This window comes from Echiichthys vipera, assembly GCF_963691815.1.
Source record: "Echiichthys vipera genome assembly, chromosome: 3".
Classification (NCBI taxonomy): domain Eukaryota; kingdom Metazoa; phylum Chordata; class Actinopteri; order Perciformes; family Trachinidae; genus Echiichthys; species Echiichthys vipera.
The window spans coordinates 22,574,841-22,595,192 of NC_139828.1; the positions used below are offsets into that span (position 1 = coordinate 22,574,841).

The 20,352-nt window shown below is 43.0% G+C and overlaps 1 protein-coding gene across 7 annotated transcripts in view; it reads left to right on the forward strand.

Annotated features, from left to right (window-relative positions):
* The window catches only part of dock7 (dedicator of cytokinesis 7), a 51,447-nt gene that overhangs the window by 16,622 nt on the left and 14,473 nt on the right, over positions 1 to 20,352 (forward strand). For 5 of the 7 annotated variants that reach the window (XM_083940163.1, XM_083940164.1, XM_083940165.1 and 2 more), the window contains exons 15-30: positions 3,775 to 3,892; positions 4,168 to 4,238; positions 5,845 to 5,983; positions 6,110 to 6,211; positions 6,554 to 6,640; positions 10,790 to 11,021; positions 11,486 to 11,650; positions 12,222 to 12,391; positions 15,141 to 15,230; positions 17,074 to 17,169; positions 17,274 to 17,414; positions 17,700 to 17,813; positions 18,280 to 18,447; positions 18,702 to 18,841; positions 19,187 to 19,356; positions 20,076 to 20,254. In XM_083940163.1, coding sequence (XP_083796289.1) covers positions 3,775 to 3,892; positions 4,168 to 4,238; positions 5,845 to 5,983; positions 6,110 to 6,211; positions 6,554 to 6,640; positions 10,790 to 11,021; positions 11,486 to 11,650; positions 12,222 to 12,391; positions 15,141 to 15,230; positions 17,074 to 17,169; positions 17,274 to 17,414; positions 17,700 to 17,813; positions 18,280 to 18,447; positions 18,702 to 18,841; positions 19,187 to 19,356; positions 20,076 to 20,254 — 2,182 coding nt within the window. Of the gene's footprint in view, positions 1 to 3,774; positions 3,893 to 4,167; positions 4,239 to 5,844; positions 5,984 to 6,109; positions 6,212 to 6,553; positions 6,641 to 10,789; positions 11,022 to 11,485; positions 11,651 to 12,221; positions 12,392 to 13,453; positions 13,547 to 15,140; positions 15,231 to 17,073; positions 17,170 to 17,273; positions 17,415 to 17,699; positions 17,814 to 18,279; positions 18,448 to 18,701; positions 18,842 to 19,186; positions 19,357 to 20,075; positions 20,255 to 20,352 lie in introns of all 7 variants that reach the window. The other 2 variants (XM_083940169.1, XM_083940168.1) reach the window with 2 other exon arrangements.

Sequence of the window (20,352 nt, forward strand, 5' to 3'; positions counted from 1 at the left end):
TCCCTTTGCCTATAACACACACTTCCTTTGCTGTTTAAATGATGTGAGCAGCAGGCTGCCCTGTGTTATATACTGCCCCTCTCGGTAGAGCGGGGTGGGGTGGGGGGGATTAGCTGATCATTAAACCCTACTATATTTTACTCTTTACCCCACCTCCTCCCAAATCCCCCTCCCTCTCCTGAACAAACAAATCCAAGCAGTGAGCAAATGACATATGCAGCTCAGCCCCCCCCCCCCCTTTACTGCCCATTTAACCCCAATCCCCTCTCCATACCACACCCTACCCTGTTCTCCATCTGTGGTGCAGAGCTCTGGCTGATCAGCAGAAAGCCAACAATGGCCATCACTGGTTTTTGATTGATAGTCATTCTGATCAATCTCAAACCTTATAACCCTGCACACACTTTGCTCTGATTGATAATGCTTTGTGTAATTAATGCTCTCGGGTTTGATTTAGCATCGCGCTGAATCAGCCCAGCACCATTCTCTCTCTGTCTCTCTGTCTCTCTGTCTCTCTCTGTCTCTCTCTCTCTCTCTCTCTCTCTCTCTCTCTGTCTCTCTCTCTCTCTCTGTCTCTCTCTGTCTCTCTCTCTTCTCTCTCTGTCTCTCTCTCTCTCTCTCTCTCTCTCTCTCTCTCTCTCTCTCTCTCTCTCTCTCTCTCTCCTCTCTCTCTCTCTCTCTCTCTCTCTCTCTCTCTCTCTCTCTCTCTCTCTCTCTCTCTCTCTCTCCCTCTCTCTCTCTCTGTGTGGGAAGGGGAGTGAGCCTGTCATCAGTGCCAGGGTTGAGCTTCTGGGCATGAATGATGTTAGAGAGTTTAGACAGTGTGTACTCATCATCTTGGTTTTATTGCACAGCCTTGTCATTTTTTTCAAGTTTGTCATGCCTGGTGTGATATTTTTAATGCTACCAGGCATGAGATGGTGAATATATAGTTTACTGATTAGCTTGCAGCTTTTGAAGGATCTTCCCGTTGCTCTGAGTCCTGTCGTAAAAAACAGTCTTTATGGCAAATTCTTCGTAAGTTGTTAGAGGCAGACCTGCAATGTTGGTGAAATATGTCCACCTTCAGCCAGAGAGGAGGAGGAAGTAATCAGCAAAATTACTCTGTGTAGCATTTAATTAGAATATAAATATTTATGCGTTTGGCAGTCCATGCTGTGTGGTTCTCAACTTCTATAGTAAGCATGTCCAGTTATGTGGTGTGAAAAGGCCACGCAGACAGAATAATTGCCATGTCATGCCTTTTTTGGATAATTTATTTTTTGGCTCATTTGTAATATTTTTATCAGTCAGCTGATCAGTTACTTTTTATGGCGAAGGAAATTATTATTATATAATGAAAATGATGTGTTAGAAATAGCAGAAAATACTGGAACCTTTATCTTTTTGTAAACTGCAGACATTTTTGGCAGTCTGTCTGTTATAGTGCACCTTAAAATACCATACAGTCATCTTAATGAGCTTTCTCTAGTAATTTGCGGTGACAAGGATAGATTACCTCGGTTCTCAATAATGAGACTGCTACGTTTTTTCATATGGGCAGAGCACAAAGAAAAGGCGCTATGGAAAAGGGAAAAATGGCCTCAGACTGAGTGAATGTGCCAGGAATTTGCTTGATCAGCATAAAGCTGGTAATGATATTCAGTATCCATCATGCCTGCACAGTGGTTAGCATTGTGGCTTAGCAGCAAGGGGGTTAAACCAGCCTTTCTCTGTTGATCTGGCATGTTCTGCCCATGTTTAAATTTGGAATTTCCACTTGATTAATTGGCATTAAATCACCTCGGCAGTCTGTTTTAAATCACAAGGATATCTTCTGTCCACTTCTTTGTTTGCTGCTGCTTTTTTCATGCACACTATCAGTTATGCCTGAGATATTTTTGTTTGCATGCATTGATCACCTCATTTATTGACCTCATGGTGACAGGACCCCTCTGATAATGTGCTGTGTGTCAGTCCTTTGTTCTGTTGTTGGATAGTGTGGATACCTTCCACCACACCATCCTTTGTTGGCCACAAGGTGACAATAAAAGTTACGTCCATTCACTACTGTAGCACCTAATTGGCTGAGTTGTTCAGTCTGTCATCTGCCTGTTTATATTCATTCTGTTTAAACAGATCTCTAACAGTTTTTCACATTTTGTACTTTTAAAAACAGACACTTAAGGGAAAAAATGGTTGAAAAGATTTGTTGATCCAAGATTATTTTCAATCCTGTTTCCTCTTATACCTAAATTCACCATATTGATTTGGAAGAATATGTGCAAAATCAGTGTGAATTAGAATCAAAGTTGCCTATTCTATTAGTCTGGTGCTGGTAGGATGCAGTCCACTGCTGCTTAGTCAAAATCAAGTGGCACTTATGACTGTACAACTAAAGCATCTACAATTATGGATCTAACATACAAATCCATTCATTTCTCCAGGATGAAAAATGCAAAATGAACTGTCCATAAAATGTGGGCTGATATACAGTATTTGTGAAAATCAGTCATAGCAAGTTGGACCATGAGTAAAATTTTCATAGACATTACTAAACATGAGCAAAGTTCTAATACTTGATATATCTATCTGCTTTGTAGTGAGTTTTTTATTTAATTAAGTGGGAATAGGCAGTTTTGAATATAATTTACACTCTTCTCTGCACCTTCACCAACATTGTGTTGTCCTATTAACATGGCAGAATTGCTGTTTATTTACTGTTTCTTCCCTGCATGCTCTGGATTACTAGAGATTTACTTTGTCACGAGGCCTCCTGGCAAGAAACTTTATCCTGATCTATGTATAGAGTCAGCAAACAATGACTTAGTCTCCTAATGTAACCTCTGAACTTTAAATGGGAAGGTGGCTAGCTGTCATCGTACAGCTGGGGAGTGTATGGGGAGACCTACAGAGTTTGCTTTCACAATATTCATGTGTACTGATTAACCAAAGCTGAGTCTCATGAGATAAACTGACCGATCAGTGATACTTCCTTACTTTGCTTATATGGGGATTTCAGATTTTCCACAGTAAAGTCATCTCGGGGGCTATTTCAGTTGCATCCACTTTTAAGCCGCCATTGTTATTGTTAGGACATGGTGGATGGAGGATAACAGAAGATGGGAATGATTGTAATGATTAGACTAAAGAGATTCCCACGCTTCCTTGTCAGTTGTGGTTCCAGCTGTGGTCTCTATGGGACCGTACCCCGTAGACTCGACTACGTCATTGTGGTTTGTCAGCTGGTCCTGGGTTACTTTGCACTTCCTATTGTAGGACCTCCTTCCACTTCCCATCACTCGAATCAGTGTTTTATACTGTACCATTACTTTGCTGACAATGTAGAGAGCAATAATCAGAATTGTAAAATTCATCAAACACTTTCAGTATTTTATTCTTTAATTTAAAAAAACAAAATTACAATTCAAGTTAATATGTTTTAGCTGTCAAGTTGTGATGCAGAGTCAGTCAAGGACTACCATACAATTTATGCCTGGAGAAGATTTCTATATTTCATTTGAATTATTAACAAGATTGTTACTCTCTTGATGACCAAATGTCAACCTCTTGTGCCATCAAGCTATTGCTATGTTCTATCATATATTTTACATGCTATATAATGTCATATGTTGAAAAATGATGGTGTTTTACTTCAGATATCCTTTTTTTGTGTATGTTAACCATTAACTCAAGAGTTTTAGAGATTGACATATTTCTTAGGCGGAGTTAATTAAACTACTTAATTTATGATGTGCCTTGTTTTCTCTGTCTTTGAACGTGTCTGTCTTGTAGGAATCTGCTGTATGTGAACCCTCAGAGTCTTAACTTTGCCAACCGCCAGGGCTCTGCCCGCAACATCACAGTCAAAGTGCAATTTATGAATGGAGAGGATCCAAACAATGCAATGCCGGTATGCCATGATGAGATGTTATAAGATAAAGAGAAAACCATTCTTTTTTTTTTGTCTTGGTTTCGTCCTTCATCTTAGTTATATGTGTTGCACTGTTGACAACTAAGCATGTTTTTCCATTTGATTGTAAAGTGTTGAAACAGTACTGCAGTATTCCACAGCTGTGTGCATGGTACCAAATATGCTTTGGGTTAATGCATGTTGAGAAATGGTCAAAATGAATTGTAACATGGCTTCATGACCATCTGAATGTCAGTATTTTTTTTATCCCGCAGGTGATATTTGGGAAGTCCAGCTGTGCTGATTTTGCTAAAGAAGCCTATACTACTGTGGTGTACCATAACCGGTAAGTTCTTAGTTTTTAGAACAGAGTGCTGTAGGGAACCTGTGATTGGGATGGTGACAAACGTACCTAAAACTACACTTTTGACCTAAAGCTCCATAGCAATGACATGTTTGCATTTGGTCCAGTAGTTGACATCATTTAAATATTGTTTATGTGACGACCTCTCTTGGCAATGATGAGGTATGAGAATATGACGTGCTTAGGTTAGCCTTGGTCTCTGATTGCCGTGAGATTGGTCGATCGAAAATTAAGTTCAAGAATCTTCTTTAATTTAACATCACCGTAACATCTACTATTACACGTCCATTACCCTACCAGCCTTTGATAGCATTCATTAAAGGAGTCAACCTTCTAGATATTGTCAAGCGATGTCCTTGGCACATGTTTCTTTCATTTCTACATAAGAGCTGAGGGGGTCTCTAATATTTTATCACCACTATCAGGTGTTTTTACGACATCCAGCGGTTTGTCATTTGTCACACAGGGGTCACACCTTCAAGGCTAAAATTAATCAACCTGTGAATAGTGCACCATTGTGACCAGGACAATTATGCATTAGGACTTAATCCAGCCCGTAGAAGTGCTTATAGCTAATGGTCAATTACAGTCTGTATTTCACCCAGAGGTGGCACAATATTTTGTCAAAACTCTCAAAGGAACATATGAAGAATACAGAATGACAAGGGGAAAAAAGGAGATCTATTTTAAGAAAGGTTTTGTAATCTTGAAAGCTTCCACCTTAGTGTATCTGCTATATTGCTTATAAGCCATACAAGTTACTCCTTTTACTGTTACTCCTTGAGGATTTTTTCTTTTTCTGGTCCATTACCAAAATGTTTGTTCCCATGAGAAATGAAGGCCCTTCTCTGACCTTTTGCAGTGCTGGTAATGTCCAGCCTTGAGGCAATCCTAGTGGGTTTGATGATGGGCCTGCTGTAGTTGAAGGTTGTTTGTTTCTCGGCATTGACCTGCAGACAAAGTTTCGTCCTGTGGGACTGAAAAGAATACAGCTGAAGTGAGTTATGATTCTTTCAGCTTAGATCACTTGACTTCCACGATGAACCCCTGCTCAGTCTCGAGACACTGAGTCCCAAGTTATAAATGGAATCAGCTAGAAAAAAGAATACAAAGAGATTTCAATTGAATTGCCTATGTGTACATGCATGGAAGAAAATATACTAATGTAAGTGGATAGCTATGTAAGCCTTTCTAGCCACACTCTTAAATCATGGGGCAAACCATTCCAATAGTTTCCAGAATGAGATAGATATAGATAGATATTTACCAACTCTAGCATCAAGGAGTAAATGAACACAAAGCAGGCAACGTTAGAGAAAAGCAACTGCACCCTTGTAGCCTTGATGAAAAAAACAACAATGTTATGGGGAATAATTGAATATGTAACTATTTGCAGAAGCTTTGTCTAAAGTGAGTCATTGTTTAGGTCATAGAGTGTGTTGTGCCATTGAGATGACAGCCTGAACCATATGGCCAAACCTTGCTGCGTAGTTCGGGAACAAATCTATTTGGGTGGTTGTCTTTTCTAATATATCAATTTTTTGAATTCAAATAGTTTTATATCATTGTTGCTAACTGCTGTCAACAGATCCCCTGACTTTCATGATGAGGTCAAGATCAAGCTGCCTGCCTCCCTGTCGGACCACCACCACATTCTCTTCACCTTTTACCACGTCAGCTGCCAGCAGAAGCAGAACACACCGCTGGAGACCCCTGTGGGATACACGGTAGATAACAGTCACTGGTACAGCTACAATTGCATAATAAAAACTGTGCTAATAAGAAAATATATATATGTGTGTTTTTTTTCCATGTGTTCTCTTTTGATTTATGGTTTCTCACTCTCTCTGTAGTGGATCCCCATGCTGCAGAATGGGCGTCTGCGAACAGGACATTTCTGTCTGCCTGTGTCTCTGGAAAAACCACCACAATCCTACTCTGTTCTCTCACCAGATGTAAGACATTTTTTTTTCTTAAGAATGCAGTTGTTTTTACTTCATGAAGAAATTGAGTAAAGTATGAAAAAAGTATGATGTATTTGAAAGCTGCATCCATAGTTTTGTTTTTCAGAGTTTACAGCTTTTGCTTTACCAGATGCTCAGTAATGTTTAATTTATTGTAAAGAATTAGGGTGCTGTGGACAACTCTGGTTCAGTGTCAACACTTACTAACCTCTTTGTTTAACTTTTGTTGGAGACAGAAAGGTTTCAGAACAGCCAAGCAAATTCTCAGCCTTTTGGCCACAGTGTAAAATTGCAATGCAGCATAGATTTAATCAGGTATTCTTGTGTCTTCAGGTTCCTCTCCCAGGGATGAAGTGGGTGGACAACCATCGCGGTGTATTTAATGTGGAAGTGGTGACTGTCTCAACGATCCACACGCAGGTAACACTACTGTATACGGTAGTTTTACAGTATTTTGGGGGATTCACATTCATCACTGCTCATCCTCTTTACCCTGCATCATCTTCCCTCATCTCATCTCATCTCATCTTCATCCGCTTATCCGGGGTCGGGTCGCGGGGGCAGCAGCTTTAGCAGGGGACCCCAAACTTCCCTTTCCCGGGCCACATTAACCAGCTCTAACTGGGGGATCCCGAGGCGTTCCCAGGCCAGTGTGGAGATATAATCTCTCCACCTAGTCCTGGGTCTCCCCCGAGGCCTCCTCCCAGCTGGACGTGCCTGGAACACCTCCCTAGGGAGGCGCCCAGGGGGCATCCTTACTAGATGCCCGAACCACCTCAACTGGCTCCTTTCAACGCTAAGGAGCAGCGGCTCTACTCCGAGTTCCTCACGGATGGCTGAACTTCTCACCCTATCTCTAAGGGAGTCTCCAGCCACCCTCCTGAGAAAACCCATTTCGGCCGCTTGTACTCGCGACCTCGTTCTTTCGACGACGATGACCCAACTTTCATGACCATAGGTGAGGGTAGGAACGAAGATTGACCGGTAGATCGAGAGCTTTGCCTTCCGGCTCAGCTCTCTTTTCGTCACAACGGTGCGGAAGAGCGACTGCAACACCGCCCCCGCTGCTCCGATTCTCCGGCCAAACTCACGCTCCATCGTCCCCTCACTCGTGAACATGATCCCGAGGTACTTGAACTCCTTCACTTGGGGTAGGGACTCATTCCCTACCTGGAGTAAGCAATCCACAGGTTTCCTGCTAAGAGCCATGGCCTCAGATTTAGAGATGCTGATCCTCATCCCAGCCGTTTCACACTCGGCTGCGAACCGATCCAGTGAGTGCTGAAGGTCACTGACCGACGATGCCATCAGGACCACATCATCTGCGTAAAGCAGAGACGAGATCCTCAGCCCACCGAACTGCAACCCCTCCCCACCACGACTACGCCTTGAAATCCTGTCCATGAAAATCACGAACAGGATTGGTGACAAAGCGCACCCCTGGCGGAGGCCAACCCCCACCTGAAACGAATCCGACTTACTCCCGAGGATCCGGACACAGCTCTCACTTTGGGTGTACAGAGATTGGATGGCCCACAGAAGTGACCCCCTCACCCCATACTCCCGCAGCACCTCCCACAGTATCTCCCTAGGAACCCGGTCATATGCCTTCTCCAAATCCACAAAACACATGTAGACTGGATGAGCATACTCCCAGGCCCCCTCCAGGATCCTTGCGAGAATGAAGAGCTGGTCCGTTGTTCCACGTCCAGGACGGAATCCACATTGTTCCTCTTCAATCTGAGGTTCGACTATAGGACGAACCCTCCTTTCCAGCACCTTGGAGTAGACTTTACCAGGGAGGCTGAGTAGTGTGATACCCCTGTAATTGGCACACACCCTCTGGTCCCCCTTTTTAAAAAGAGGAACCACCACCCCGGTCTGCCACTCCCTTGGCACTGTCCCAGACTTCCACGCAATGTTGAAGAGGCGTGTCAACCAAGACAGCCCCTCCCAACCCAAAGTTTTTTGCATTTCTGGACGAATCTCATCATCCCCTGGGGCTTTGCCACTGTGGAGTTGTTTGACTACCTCAGTGACTTCCGCCAGGGATATTGACAATGATTCCCCATCAGCCTCCAGCTCTGCCTCTACAAAAGAGGGCGTGTTAGTCGGATTAAGGAGTTCCTCAAAGTGCTCCTTCCACCGCCCGATCACCTCATCGGCTGAGGTCACCAGCGTCCCGTCTTTACTGTATACAGCTTGGACGGTTCCCCGTTTCCCCCTCCTGAGATGTCGAATGGTTTTCCAGAAGCACCTTGGTGCCGCCCGAAAGTCCTTCTCCATGGCTTCTCCGAACTCCTCCCACACCCGCTGCTTTGCCTCCGACACAGCAGAGGCTGCAGCCCTTTTGGCCTGTCGGTACCTTGCAACTGCCTCCGGAGTCTTCTGGGATAGCATATCCCGGAAGGCCTCCTTCTTCAGTCGGACAGCTTCCCTGACCACCGGTGTCCACCACGGTGTTCGAGGGTTACCGCCCCTTGAGGCACCTAAGACCTTGAGGCCACAGCTCACCGCTGCAGCTTCAGCAATGGAAGCTTTGAACATTGCCCACTCCGGTTCAATGCCCCCAACCTCCACAGGGATGCCAGAAAAGCTCCGCCGGAGGTGTGAGTTGAAGATCTCTCGGACAGGGGCCTCCTCCAGACGTTCCCAGTTCACCCGCACTACTCGTTTGGGTTTACCTGGTCTGTCCAGAATCTTCCCCCATCCTCTGATCCAACTCATCACCAGATGGTGATCAGTTGACAGCTCTGCCCCTCTCTTCACCCGAGTGTCCAAAACATGCGGCCTCAGATCAAATGATACGATCACAAAATCGATCATCGACCTTTGGCCTAGGGTGCTCTGGTACCACGTACACTTATGAGCATCCTTATGTTCGAACATGGTGTTAGTTATAGATAATCCGTGACTAGCACAGAAGTCTAATAACTGACGACCACTCGGATTTAGATCAGGGAGGCCGTTCCTCCCAGTCACGCCTCTCCAGGTGTCTCCATCATTGCCCACGTGGGCGTTGAAGTCTCCCAGCAGAACTATTGAGTCCCTTACTGGAGCCCCATGCAGGACTCCATTCAGGGTCTCCAAGAAGGCCGAATACTCTGAACTGCTGTTTGGTGCATATGCACAAACAACAGTCAGAGTTTTCCCCCCTACCACCCGCAGGCGTAAGGAGGCGACCCTCTCGTCCACCGGGGTAAACTCCAACACCGCGGCGCTCAGCCGGGGGTTTGTGAGTATCCCCACACCCGCCCGGCGCCTCACACCCTGGGCAACTCCAGAGAAGAATAGTGTCCAACCCCTATCCAGGAGAACGGTTCCAGAACCGAGACTGTGTGTGGAGGTAAGCCCCACCAGATCTAACTGGTAGCGCTCCACCTCCAGCACAAGCTCCGGCTCCTTCCCCGACAGAGAGGTGACATTCCACGTCCCAAGAGCCAGCTTTTGCTGCCCGTGTCTGGTCCGTCGAGGCCCCTCACCTTCACTGCCACCCGTGCAGCAGCGCACCTGACCCAAGTGGTTCCTCCTGCGAGTGGTGGGCCCACAGGATGGAGAGGAGGGAGGTGCCACGTCACTTTTTCGGGCTGTGCCCGGCCGGGCTCCGTGGCAAACCCGGCCACCAGGCGCTCGCCGGCGAGCCCTCCGTCTGAGCCTGGCTCCAGACGGGGGCCCCGGGCTTCCTCCGGGCAGGGTCTCTCTTCCTCTTTGTTGTTTGTCCATTGAGTCTTTGTGAACCATTCTTAGTCCGGCCCCTCGCCTGAGACCACTTTGCCATGGGAGACCCTACCAGGAGCATTAAGCTCCATACAACACAGCCCTCAGGTTCACAGGGACACACAAACCTCTCCACCACGATAAGGTGATGGTTCCCGGAGAGGATCATCTTCCCTGTTGCTGGAAAATTCAAACCTCATATTACCAATAGAATCAGATTTTCAGGATGAAAAAGAGCAGTTTAATATAATATCAGTTGGTGTAGAATCATTATCATAAGAATCATACAGGTTATCAGCTGTAATTTCAGTTTCAGTAAAGATAAACACACACAATGTTTTCACATTTAGACAGTACTTCTTCCACAGCACCAGTTCATTAGTGGGTGAAGCTTGCTCGGCCGTAATTTACTGAGGTCTACTCCATCTCTGTGTCGGCTGGGGTGTGGAGGACTTGACTGTGGTCCCTAGGAGCCTAACTGGGACTAATGTGCTCATAAATCACTGCTCCTGGCGCAGATTTGAATTGCTGGATTCTGCTGTGTTCTTGTAGTAACGCTCATTTTGTGGTTTCCACTTGGTAAGCCAACTTACAGACGAGAAGATCCAAGCTAACTTTTGTTTGGCAACTTCCTTCCCCCACCTTTTCTGCTTCACATTTCTCTTCCTTTAAAACTTGTTATTCTGCAAAGCTTCTTCTTTTTTCCTTCTTTCCTCTCCATCTTTATTACTTCTTCTTCTCTTCTTTATCACCTCTGTCTTTCTTGATTTCTTTTACCACATTTGTTTAGTAAACAATTTTCTCTCTCTCCTCTCCTTTGCACCCCCACCCCTACCATTCTACCCTCTCTAGGACCAGTACCTGGATAAGTTCTTTGCCTTGGTACACGCCCTTGATGAGCACATGTTCCCTGTCAGGATCGGAGACATGCGCATCATGGAAAACAACCTGGAAGCCGAGCTCAAGTCCAGCATTGCGGCACTCAACTCTTCCCAGCTGGAGCCAGTGGTTCGATTCCTTCACCTTCTACTCGACAAATTGGTGTTGCTTGTAGTGCGGCCGCCAGTAATTGCTGGGCAGATAGGTATGACATTGTATAACACACAAAAAAAGCTATAGTAGATGGTAAATCTGCCAAGTAGAATTCAATGTCAACTGTACCAAGAGATGATGAGTAAAGGTTTATCCTAAATTTGGTTGTGGCAACAGGGATTCCAGTTGGCATTTGTATTCTTTACATTAACATTAGAACATGTTTTTTATAATAAGCTGCTGTATCCAAAAAAGTATTTCACCTAGAAAATGAATACATGCAAAGTTCATAGTTAATTTAAATTTAAAAAAACATTCACATAGCTTCTGAGACAGCTCTGCATTTAAGAGACATAAAGAAAAGGTCTAAATAGTTATGCTAAGACATGTCTTGCTGTGTGATAATTGTATCTTCATGTGTGTGGATCATGCTGTGCACACATATTGTTACTGTGTGTATCTGTGTATTTGTCCATATCTGCATTTGCATTTCTGTCTCTATCTATGTTTGTTTAGTGAATCTGGGGCAGGCATCCTTTGAGGTCATGGCATCCATAGTGAACCGGCTTCATAAGTACCTGGACACCAGCCAGGACATGCATGGCCGCAATGGCCTGCTGTCCTCTTACATCCACTACGTCTTCCGCTTGCCCAGCGCTGACCCCAACTCACCCTCTCCAGGTATTTTACTGTCAATACACTAAACCTCACATTTTTCTTTATTCTATACCTTTTTCTGTTTTCTTCTTTTAAGTTAACTTTATCCAACCTCCAACTCACCTTCACTGGGTGTCTACCTGCCATAATTTTTCTTTTTCCATTTCCTTTTATCTTTTGTTTTACCTCCCTCATCCATTTTGTCTTCTGCCTGCCCAACACAGACCCCAACTCATCCTTAACAGGTAGATATGGCCCACCACTGTATATCTTAATATGTGTGCACTTATTATTCCCTTAAAAATTAAAATTATATTCAGTTCTTTTATTTATTTTAGTAATTGGTGTGTTGCATGATTACCTGCAATCAGTCCCTTATTAGCTAACTTAACATCCACTGCAAAGACACATTGGATGCTCCATTTGACCATAATCACTTATGAATAACTAGGTTATGAGCTTCTTAAATTTGGGAATTGTGAGCAGAGTTGAGAGTGCATCCATCATGTTAGTGGGCCCACAACAGCTTGGTAGAAGTAGTTGTTCTCCTCACACCACAATTGTCCTATTTTCCTTCCTCTTTGTGTTTCCCCAGGCCCGGGTGGGTTGGGAGGTTCAGTTCACTATGCCACCATGGCTCGCTCAGCTGTGCGACCAGCCAGCCTCAACCTCAATCGCTCCCGTAGCCTTAGCAACAGTAATCCTGACATCTCTGGTACGCCCACCTCTCCTGACGACGAGGTCCGCTCCATCATTGGCAGCAAGGTAAGGTGATCAAACGATGTCTTGAGTTATAAGTGCTCCTATAACTTAGTTTTTCTTAGACTTTTATTGTTCTTTTGATTTTCTGCTCAAACTCAAAATGTTAAACGTGGCTCCAATGTAGACATAACGAGGAGGATTGGTTATTACTTTTGGCACTTACCCCTATTGCAATATTTGGCTTGTCTCCACTGCACGTGCTTATCAGATATCACAGTTAAATAGTTAGCATTGGTGTACTCCAGCAGCTCTCATTGATTTGTGATGTATTTTAGACACGCACATGTAGGGTGATTGTACTGAACTCTAAAGTTCTTAACTTGCACCTTGTGCACAAGGACCCAGGGGGTTATTTTATCACATGTAAACTGTATAGCCAATGTGTAAACATAAGATGGGACATCTTATCTCTCTAACTGCTGTAACAGCAATCTGACTCTCACACACACACACACACAACCACACACATGCACACACAGTGCTCAGTGTGTGTAAGTTGTATAAGGCATAAAAGATGTTTAGTTTACTGACATAAAAAGCAGATGTTGTCAAGAAGATACAGCAACACATTGTTTCAATCACCATAAAGAATAGCTTAACCATGTCAATCTCTACAGGTTTTGTTTCTTTTTATTTCATTTGATGTATCTGCTGTCGTTAATTTGTCTTGTTTTAATTTGTTTCTGCTTCTTCGAACATGTTTTATTTAACCTAAAAGTATCTTAGCAGTAATCGAATGCAGCCCCATGTTTGATGAATGTTCCTTTTGCTGCTAACACTTTACTAAACCTTTCTTCTCTTGTCTCTGAGGAAGGGGGGGAATTATTTATACACAGAGAGAGAAAGGGAGAGAGAGAACCTATGTGCTTTGCTCCTCTGTGGTGAAGATTTTGATTTTTAATTTACCTACAGCTAACCTGTTTTGGGTCCTTGGCATCTTCCAGCAGGCATGACCTCTGAACCTCTTTAACCTGTCATTATTCCTTCCCTCCTCCTTCCCCCGTGCTGCTCGCTCATTCCCTTGCTTCCTGCCTGCCTTGTGTCCTTTGACCTTGGCACGCCTAGGGCTTAGACCGCTCCAACTCGTGGGTGCACACCATGGGCTGTAAGAGTGCCCCCTGGGGATCCAGCCCTGGGTCTGCTCCAGAAACCATGCAGGTGGTTTTATGAATGCCCCGTCCTCCACTTTGCCTCACTATAAAAACAATTCACCTTATTCATCTTGAAGGGATACTGGAATATTTGGAGTTTTGGTTTATTTGAACATTTGGCCAGAGTTACTGAAAGAAACGTGAGAGTTCCGGCAATCCCTGTCCTTAATTAAAACTTTAAGGTTTACATTTTTTACGTCCTCTTCTATGTGTTGTTACGATCACATCGTAAATCTACAGACTCAACCATGAAGCTATTCCCTGAAGTTTTAAGTTACTTTTAATTTAGTTAATTTAAGTCTAATTACTATCTTACTAATCTAATTACTATGATTGCCAACCATTTTTTGCTAACTTTCTCCAAACGATATTTGCAAGCCATATGCAACGTGACACAAAGTGTAACCCAAAAACATAAAATACCAAGATTTCTGAATATTACAGTATTCTGGTAAGCTTTAAATCACAACCCTCCCATGATCCCATTCATGGGAGTCACAGCCGCCTCCATGACCCTGTATCTCACATGCTAGAGTCTCAGGTGCCATCTCTCTTTACTCATCATGTCTAACACCTCCCTTTTTCTCAGTAATTTCATGAAAAGACAGTCTAAATACAAGTTGTTCTGTGCCAGTTAACCATAGTTATTCATGGCAGCAATTTCTTAGATATTGTTGGCCTCCCTTGCTTTCTATGTCAAGCTTTACTACTGATTTGGGTTTACAGCAGTCAGTTATAGCTAAAACCCCAAACCAAAACATACTGTGATCCTTTTCTGTGTATACATTTCACAGAGGATTGTTGGAGTTGTAGAGAAAAAGATTAGTGTTAGATAACATCTTCATCCGCAGAATAGATTTAGGTTTTCATAATTTTATTTCATCTGTTATCTCCTTTGCTCTTTTTTGCTTCTAACACAGTTATTCACTCTCTCTGCTTTAACCTCATCGTCTCGACTCTCAGCCAGTATCCCTGCATGACTTTTTACTTACCCTACATTGCATCCACTTTGTCACCGGAGCTTGGTATATCTGTGAATGTGTGTCTGTCTACATGCGTGAGGTTGTTTTCCATCTTCATGTGACGTCATGTCCTCTGTCATTTTAAGTTGCCACAACATTCTGTATTTGTTTGTCACTAAATTTACACATCCAGTACTATTAATGTCAAGAAACCCAAGATGAAATTAATTCTGCATGTTGTAATCATAAAACCACACCTAATTAATTAATTGTGTCAACATTGACGGAGCACTTCCATTAGGCGTGTTTCCATTAGAGTAAAATGTGGTCACTCAGAAAGTTTCAGGGCACACCCTCTCAAATTGCCGTTCACTCTCCATGTTTACATTACAAAAAAAATGGGATTATTATGGGTAGAATGATTTTAATTTTGTGGCCCTGTCCTGTGTCTAACTGTTTTGTGTCTTCATGTCAGTGACAAGTGTGTGCAAGAGATCACAAAAGTATGTGTGTGTGTCTGTGCGTGCGTCTGTGTGTGAGACACATTCCCGTTGTGTGCTGAGGAAAAAGGTGCAACCCCACACTCCAGTTGCTCCTCCACTAACCTTGTTGTCACCGTTCCATTCATTCCACCCGTAGGCCATGGAGCGCTGTGGCAATCGCATGTCTTCGCACACTGAGAGCGCCAGTTTCTTGCAAACTTTAACAGGACGGTTGCCCACAAAAAAGGTAGAGCCACTTGCACTGGGGGAGGAGCCAACCCTGCCCACCTCTTTATCCGCCTCCTCACCTGTCTTGTTTGTGGATGTGTGCCTGTGGATTGGTTGATGTCGTATTTGGTGGTTGTGGAGTTTGTTGAATGCTGAATGTCATTGATCTGCCTCTTGTTCTGAAAGTGTCAAGAAGTTTTTGTGTCACATGAATGTTGGTTGTAGTCTGGCTAACTTAGTCTGGGAAGTCTCCTTTCATTGTGCACTAGCATTCCCTCAGGCATTGAGTGCACATGTTTTTGATTTTCTTTTAAGAAAGTGCCACTTCCAATCAGTTTACTATGACCTAACAAGAGGCATACAAACAAGTGCTTAGTTAGGTAGCAGGATACACTTGGCTGTAAAGTAATTTCCACGAAAAGGTCTTAACACAAGGTGTATTTACTAGCTATTTCCCAAAGAGCTTTCATTTGTTATTCACAGCCTTACTCAGCAGATGGAGTTTGCTCAGTTGTTTACACTGAGCAATACACAGTCAATACTGACTACTGTAAAGAAGTCAAAACTACTAAGACTACTAGTAAAAATAGATAAACAACAAATGTGTCATTTCTGTAGACACCTCTTATATGGATAATGTTCATCCGATTCAAGAGTTGAATATCAATCCTGCCTCTTCCTAATCTTTATAATGTCAACACAATTAAGGAAGACTTGCCAGACACTGGACACGAGTTGGTGTGTTAGCCAGACTGTGTTAGATGTTGGTTTTGCATAAAAACACGCACCTAAATAAAGGCACGCTGTTGATGCCTAATTCTTAAAGCTATAGTGCTTAACTTGTACTACTACGTGTCTGTAAATATCTCCTTCAGCCAAGCCACTACAAGAGGAGATGATACAATGCTGATTAAGCCGGTCAGCTCCTCTAACACCTCGCGGTATTTTTCAGTATTTGCTCTTTTTGTATTTGGTGTGCTTGTGCGACGTTCCCACGCTGGCGCACAGGAAATGGTGCGTTCTACTCAGTTTTACCTGACAACGAGAGGGAAGGGGGGAGGACCGAGAGCGCTGCTAGAAGCAACATGGCGAGGAACCCAAAGAAAAGCATAAAGATGTTGTTGAATCACGTAAGGTGGTGGCAGGGAGGGGCGGGATGCGGTTATACCGGACCATACGTCATATTGAGGCGCCGGTCGTATCGTAGTAATAAAGCCGAAACCCTCGAAGTTTTGCACTATAGCTTTAACAGTAATGAAGAATAAATTCTTCTCTCCATGCACACAGGAAAATATTTTTTTTAACACTTTAGCCATTAGTATCATTATCAGGAAGTTACGATGCGAAACAGTTTGCATGGTGATAAGATTGCATTTTTCATCATTTCACTAAAACTGTAAATTATATATTTTTTTTACTTTTATTTAATTTGTTTAGAGTGTTTAAGTTGTTAACCCTTACTATAATGATTGTTTATGTAAAGTTTGGTATTTTGGTTTAACCTTACTGTACCTTGTCTTTAATCAAGTTAATTTTCAGTGTTGGGGGCGCAGGAGCTTTACTGGATTGTTTTTATATCATATAGAGAATGTTAGAATTGATAATCATTAACTAAACCTGCTTAACTTTAATTCCATGTCATGTATGTCTCATTAAGTAAATACACTGGAATTTAGTTAACAGTATATTTACTAAATGATCTGTTCACAACATGTAAATCTAGGTATATTTTAATAAAGTTGGACAGTAAATTCTTCTCCCGGTGCCTTACATTCTCTCTGTCTGGCTTTTTTGCCTCTCCCTCTCTTTCCCTCCATCTCCACTTCTTTTTCCCTGTTTTTCTACTTCCCTGTTCTGCTCAGCTCTTCCATGAGGAGTTGGCCCTCCAGTGGGTGGTGAGCAGTGGGAGCGTCAGGGAGGGCGCTCTACAACAGGCCTGGTTTTTCTTTGAACTCATGGTAGGAAATAAAAACAGCTTGGATGGATACACCGTCAATACTTATTCTGAGTCATCACAGTGCAGGACTTTTCCCATGACAAATTACCCTGACCTTTACCACAGGTGAAGAGCATTATCCACCACCTGTACTTCACTGATCGCTTAGAGTCACCAAGGAAAAACCGTTTTCCAGAACGCTTCATGGATGACATCACAGCGTTGGTCAGCACCATCGCTGGTGACATTGTATCTCGCTTCCAGAAAGTAAGTTATGTCCTGTAAGGGTTACGTGCTATTACAACATCCCAATGAGAATGCAATTTGTGGAATATCATGGCGGTTTAGCAACGAAGTGCATGCAGGTATCGTTGGACATGAATTTTTCAAATTAGACTTTTCAAAATTACAGTATAATAAAACAGATTGTACTACATTTGATATTCTATTTATGCCTTTGACTTCCATAATGTGGCACAAACTGTAGCAAAGCAACAATAATGTTCAAACGGCCAACTCTTGAAATTTAAGATGTCTATCTTATTCAATAAGGACCTAGAGTTGGTGGAGAGGCTAAACACCAGTCTGGCCTTCTTCCTCAATGATTTGCTGTCAGTCATGGACCGAGGCTTTGTCTTCACCCTAATCAGAGCCTACTGGAAACAGGTAAATGCCTTCTTATGTTTCATGAATATGTTTTATGTTTTAAATATTTCTTGTATCACTGTATTTTTGTCATGAAAAAGAATTATGTAATTTTACCAGGATTAGTATGAGTGAAGAGAAAGCAGACCTAGATGACTGAGCAACGTTATAGTATGTGAAGTATGTATATAATAATTAAAATTAAGATGTCCTTTTTATTATGGGTATTTATTGGAAGCCACTACCAGATATTGCCCTATTGGTCCATATATTTACTGCTGTGATGCATACCATTTATGCTCTTCAGTTTAAGATGTATAAAGCAATTCATGGTTCTTCACAGCACTAAGAATATATTAAGAACTCATTATTTATTTCAGGATTGTAGTAATTTTGACAGTACAGACTCGCATTCTTTCTCTGTGTAGTTATTTCAAAGTATTTTCTTAAAGAATATGAATTAATGTGTACTGTTTTCATTCTCCAGGTGTCCACAAAGCTTTACGCTCTGCAGAACCCAACCCTGGAGTCTTTGAGGCTCGATTTCCTTAGAATCGTTTGCAGCCACGAACACTACGTCACCCTCAACCTACCCTGCAGTCTTCTCACCCCGCCCGCCTCACCTTCCCCCTCTGTGTCTTCAGCAACTTCACAGGTCAGACAAGAAAAAAAGCTGGAGGGAAACTGAAACATGTGCATGCAAATAAACATTCACCCTGTTGTGATATAGTCCTACACTAACAAAACAAATTGTACAGTCATTTCCTAACTGATCATGGGTGCTAGCTGTGATTTCTGCAAACTTAGCAAGTCCAATCAAACCACTTGTAGATTGTAGCTGATAAAAGCTAATCAGGTAAGATATTTATGGTCTGGATGTTCTCTCATGTTCTTAATTTTCTCCCACAGAGCTCTGGGTTCTCCACACATGTCCAGGACCAAAAGATAGCCAACATGTTCGAGCTGTCTGTTCCCTTCAGAGAGCAACACTTTCTGGCAGGACTGGTACTGTCTGAACTGTCTGTCATACTTGACCCAGACAATGAAGGGTCAGTATACTTTGGATGCACACTTATGTTGTTTTATACAGAAAGAGATTAGGACCGAGTGAGGGCGGGTTCAAGGGGCAAATTTGTCAGTCTGTCTGTATTGTAGAGAAAAGAAAGTAATATTTAAAGGTTAGAGCCTCTGTATCTGTTGTTGAGAGATAAGCCCGTATGCATCACCCACATGCATTCATGTGGGTGACTTACAGTTAGCAGTTTTATCTTAATGTGAGAAGGTTCTCTTGTTCTCTCACCCATTGTGCCTTTCACACTTGAAATGAAATACTGTCTCTCTTTTGTTCCTTTCATCTTGTTTTTCCTTTTGTTGATTCTACTGTTTCATTCTAGGATGTTTGGCCTACATAAGAAAGTGGTGAGCGTCGTTCATAACCTCCTGTCCAGCCATGACTCTGACCCACGGTATGCTGATCCTGAGGTCAAGGCCCGAGTCGCCATGCTTTACCTGCCTCTCATCGGCATCGTCATGGAAACACTACCACAGCTCCATGACTTTACAGGTAAAGATTAGGAGCTTCTTTGAATGCACGGTTTACCAGTATTTTGTTTGTCAGCTTTATCTTGTTTCACTTGCAGCCGTTGAATTTCTATTGTCTATTCGTCCCACTGTCCAGTAAGCAACACTCTTATCAGGTTTGCCTTAATTGCAAGAGTTGAGAATGAGGCATACAGCATCGTGGCTCAGATTAGTATTTTGCCAGGCTCAGGTTCTCTCTCTTGAGACATAATGTGGCACAATGCCAAATTACTTGAGTTGTTCAAACAAATGTGACTGAAAAGTTACGAAATGCCGTAGCATATCTTTTAAAACTCAAAAGGTTATCATTTGACCTGCAAAGGATGTTGCAAAAACATAATGTACCAACTGATTTTAAACCTCTGTTCATCCATTTTCCTTTTCTTTTTCTTTTACATTTGTTTTCCACTCCTTTAACCCCAGACATGGAGCTTGTTTTTAAGTAATAAGTTCTTAATTGTCTGAATATCAGCAGTAGGTCCAGTTAGATTCACAATATCCCAATTAGAATTACAACTACATTTATATAAAGGTAACCTTGCTTATAGTGCTCATTCAGGGTACAGAGAGGGTACATAAACAGCAACCACTACCATGTTTCTATATGTGGCAGGATCAGTCCATGAGGTGTTGTTACTCTGGTATTTTTTCTAATTCCAGTTAATTGGTAACTTTTCTTTCCTCTCCTATTTGTGTCTCTAGAGTCACATAACCCATGGGGTCGACCAGGAGGGCCCCAGGGGGCAGCAATGGGCAGCGGTGTAGAAGAGGCAGAGGGAGAGGGTAACAGCATGATCAGCCAGACTGTCGCCATGGCGATAGCAGGCACCTCTACACCCACCCCAATGTCCCGACCAAGCAGCTTCTTGCTCAACTCGCAGGTAACTCTCTGTTTCTCTTTAACAAATATGAGGCAGTCGTTTTTTTATCCTATCCCTGTGTGTGTGCGTGCGTGCGTGCGTGCGTGCGTGCTCCCTGT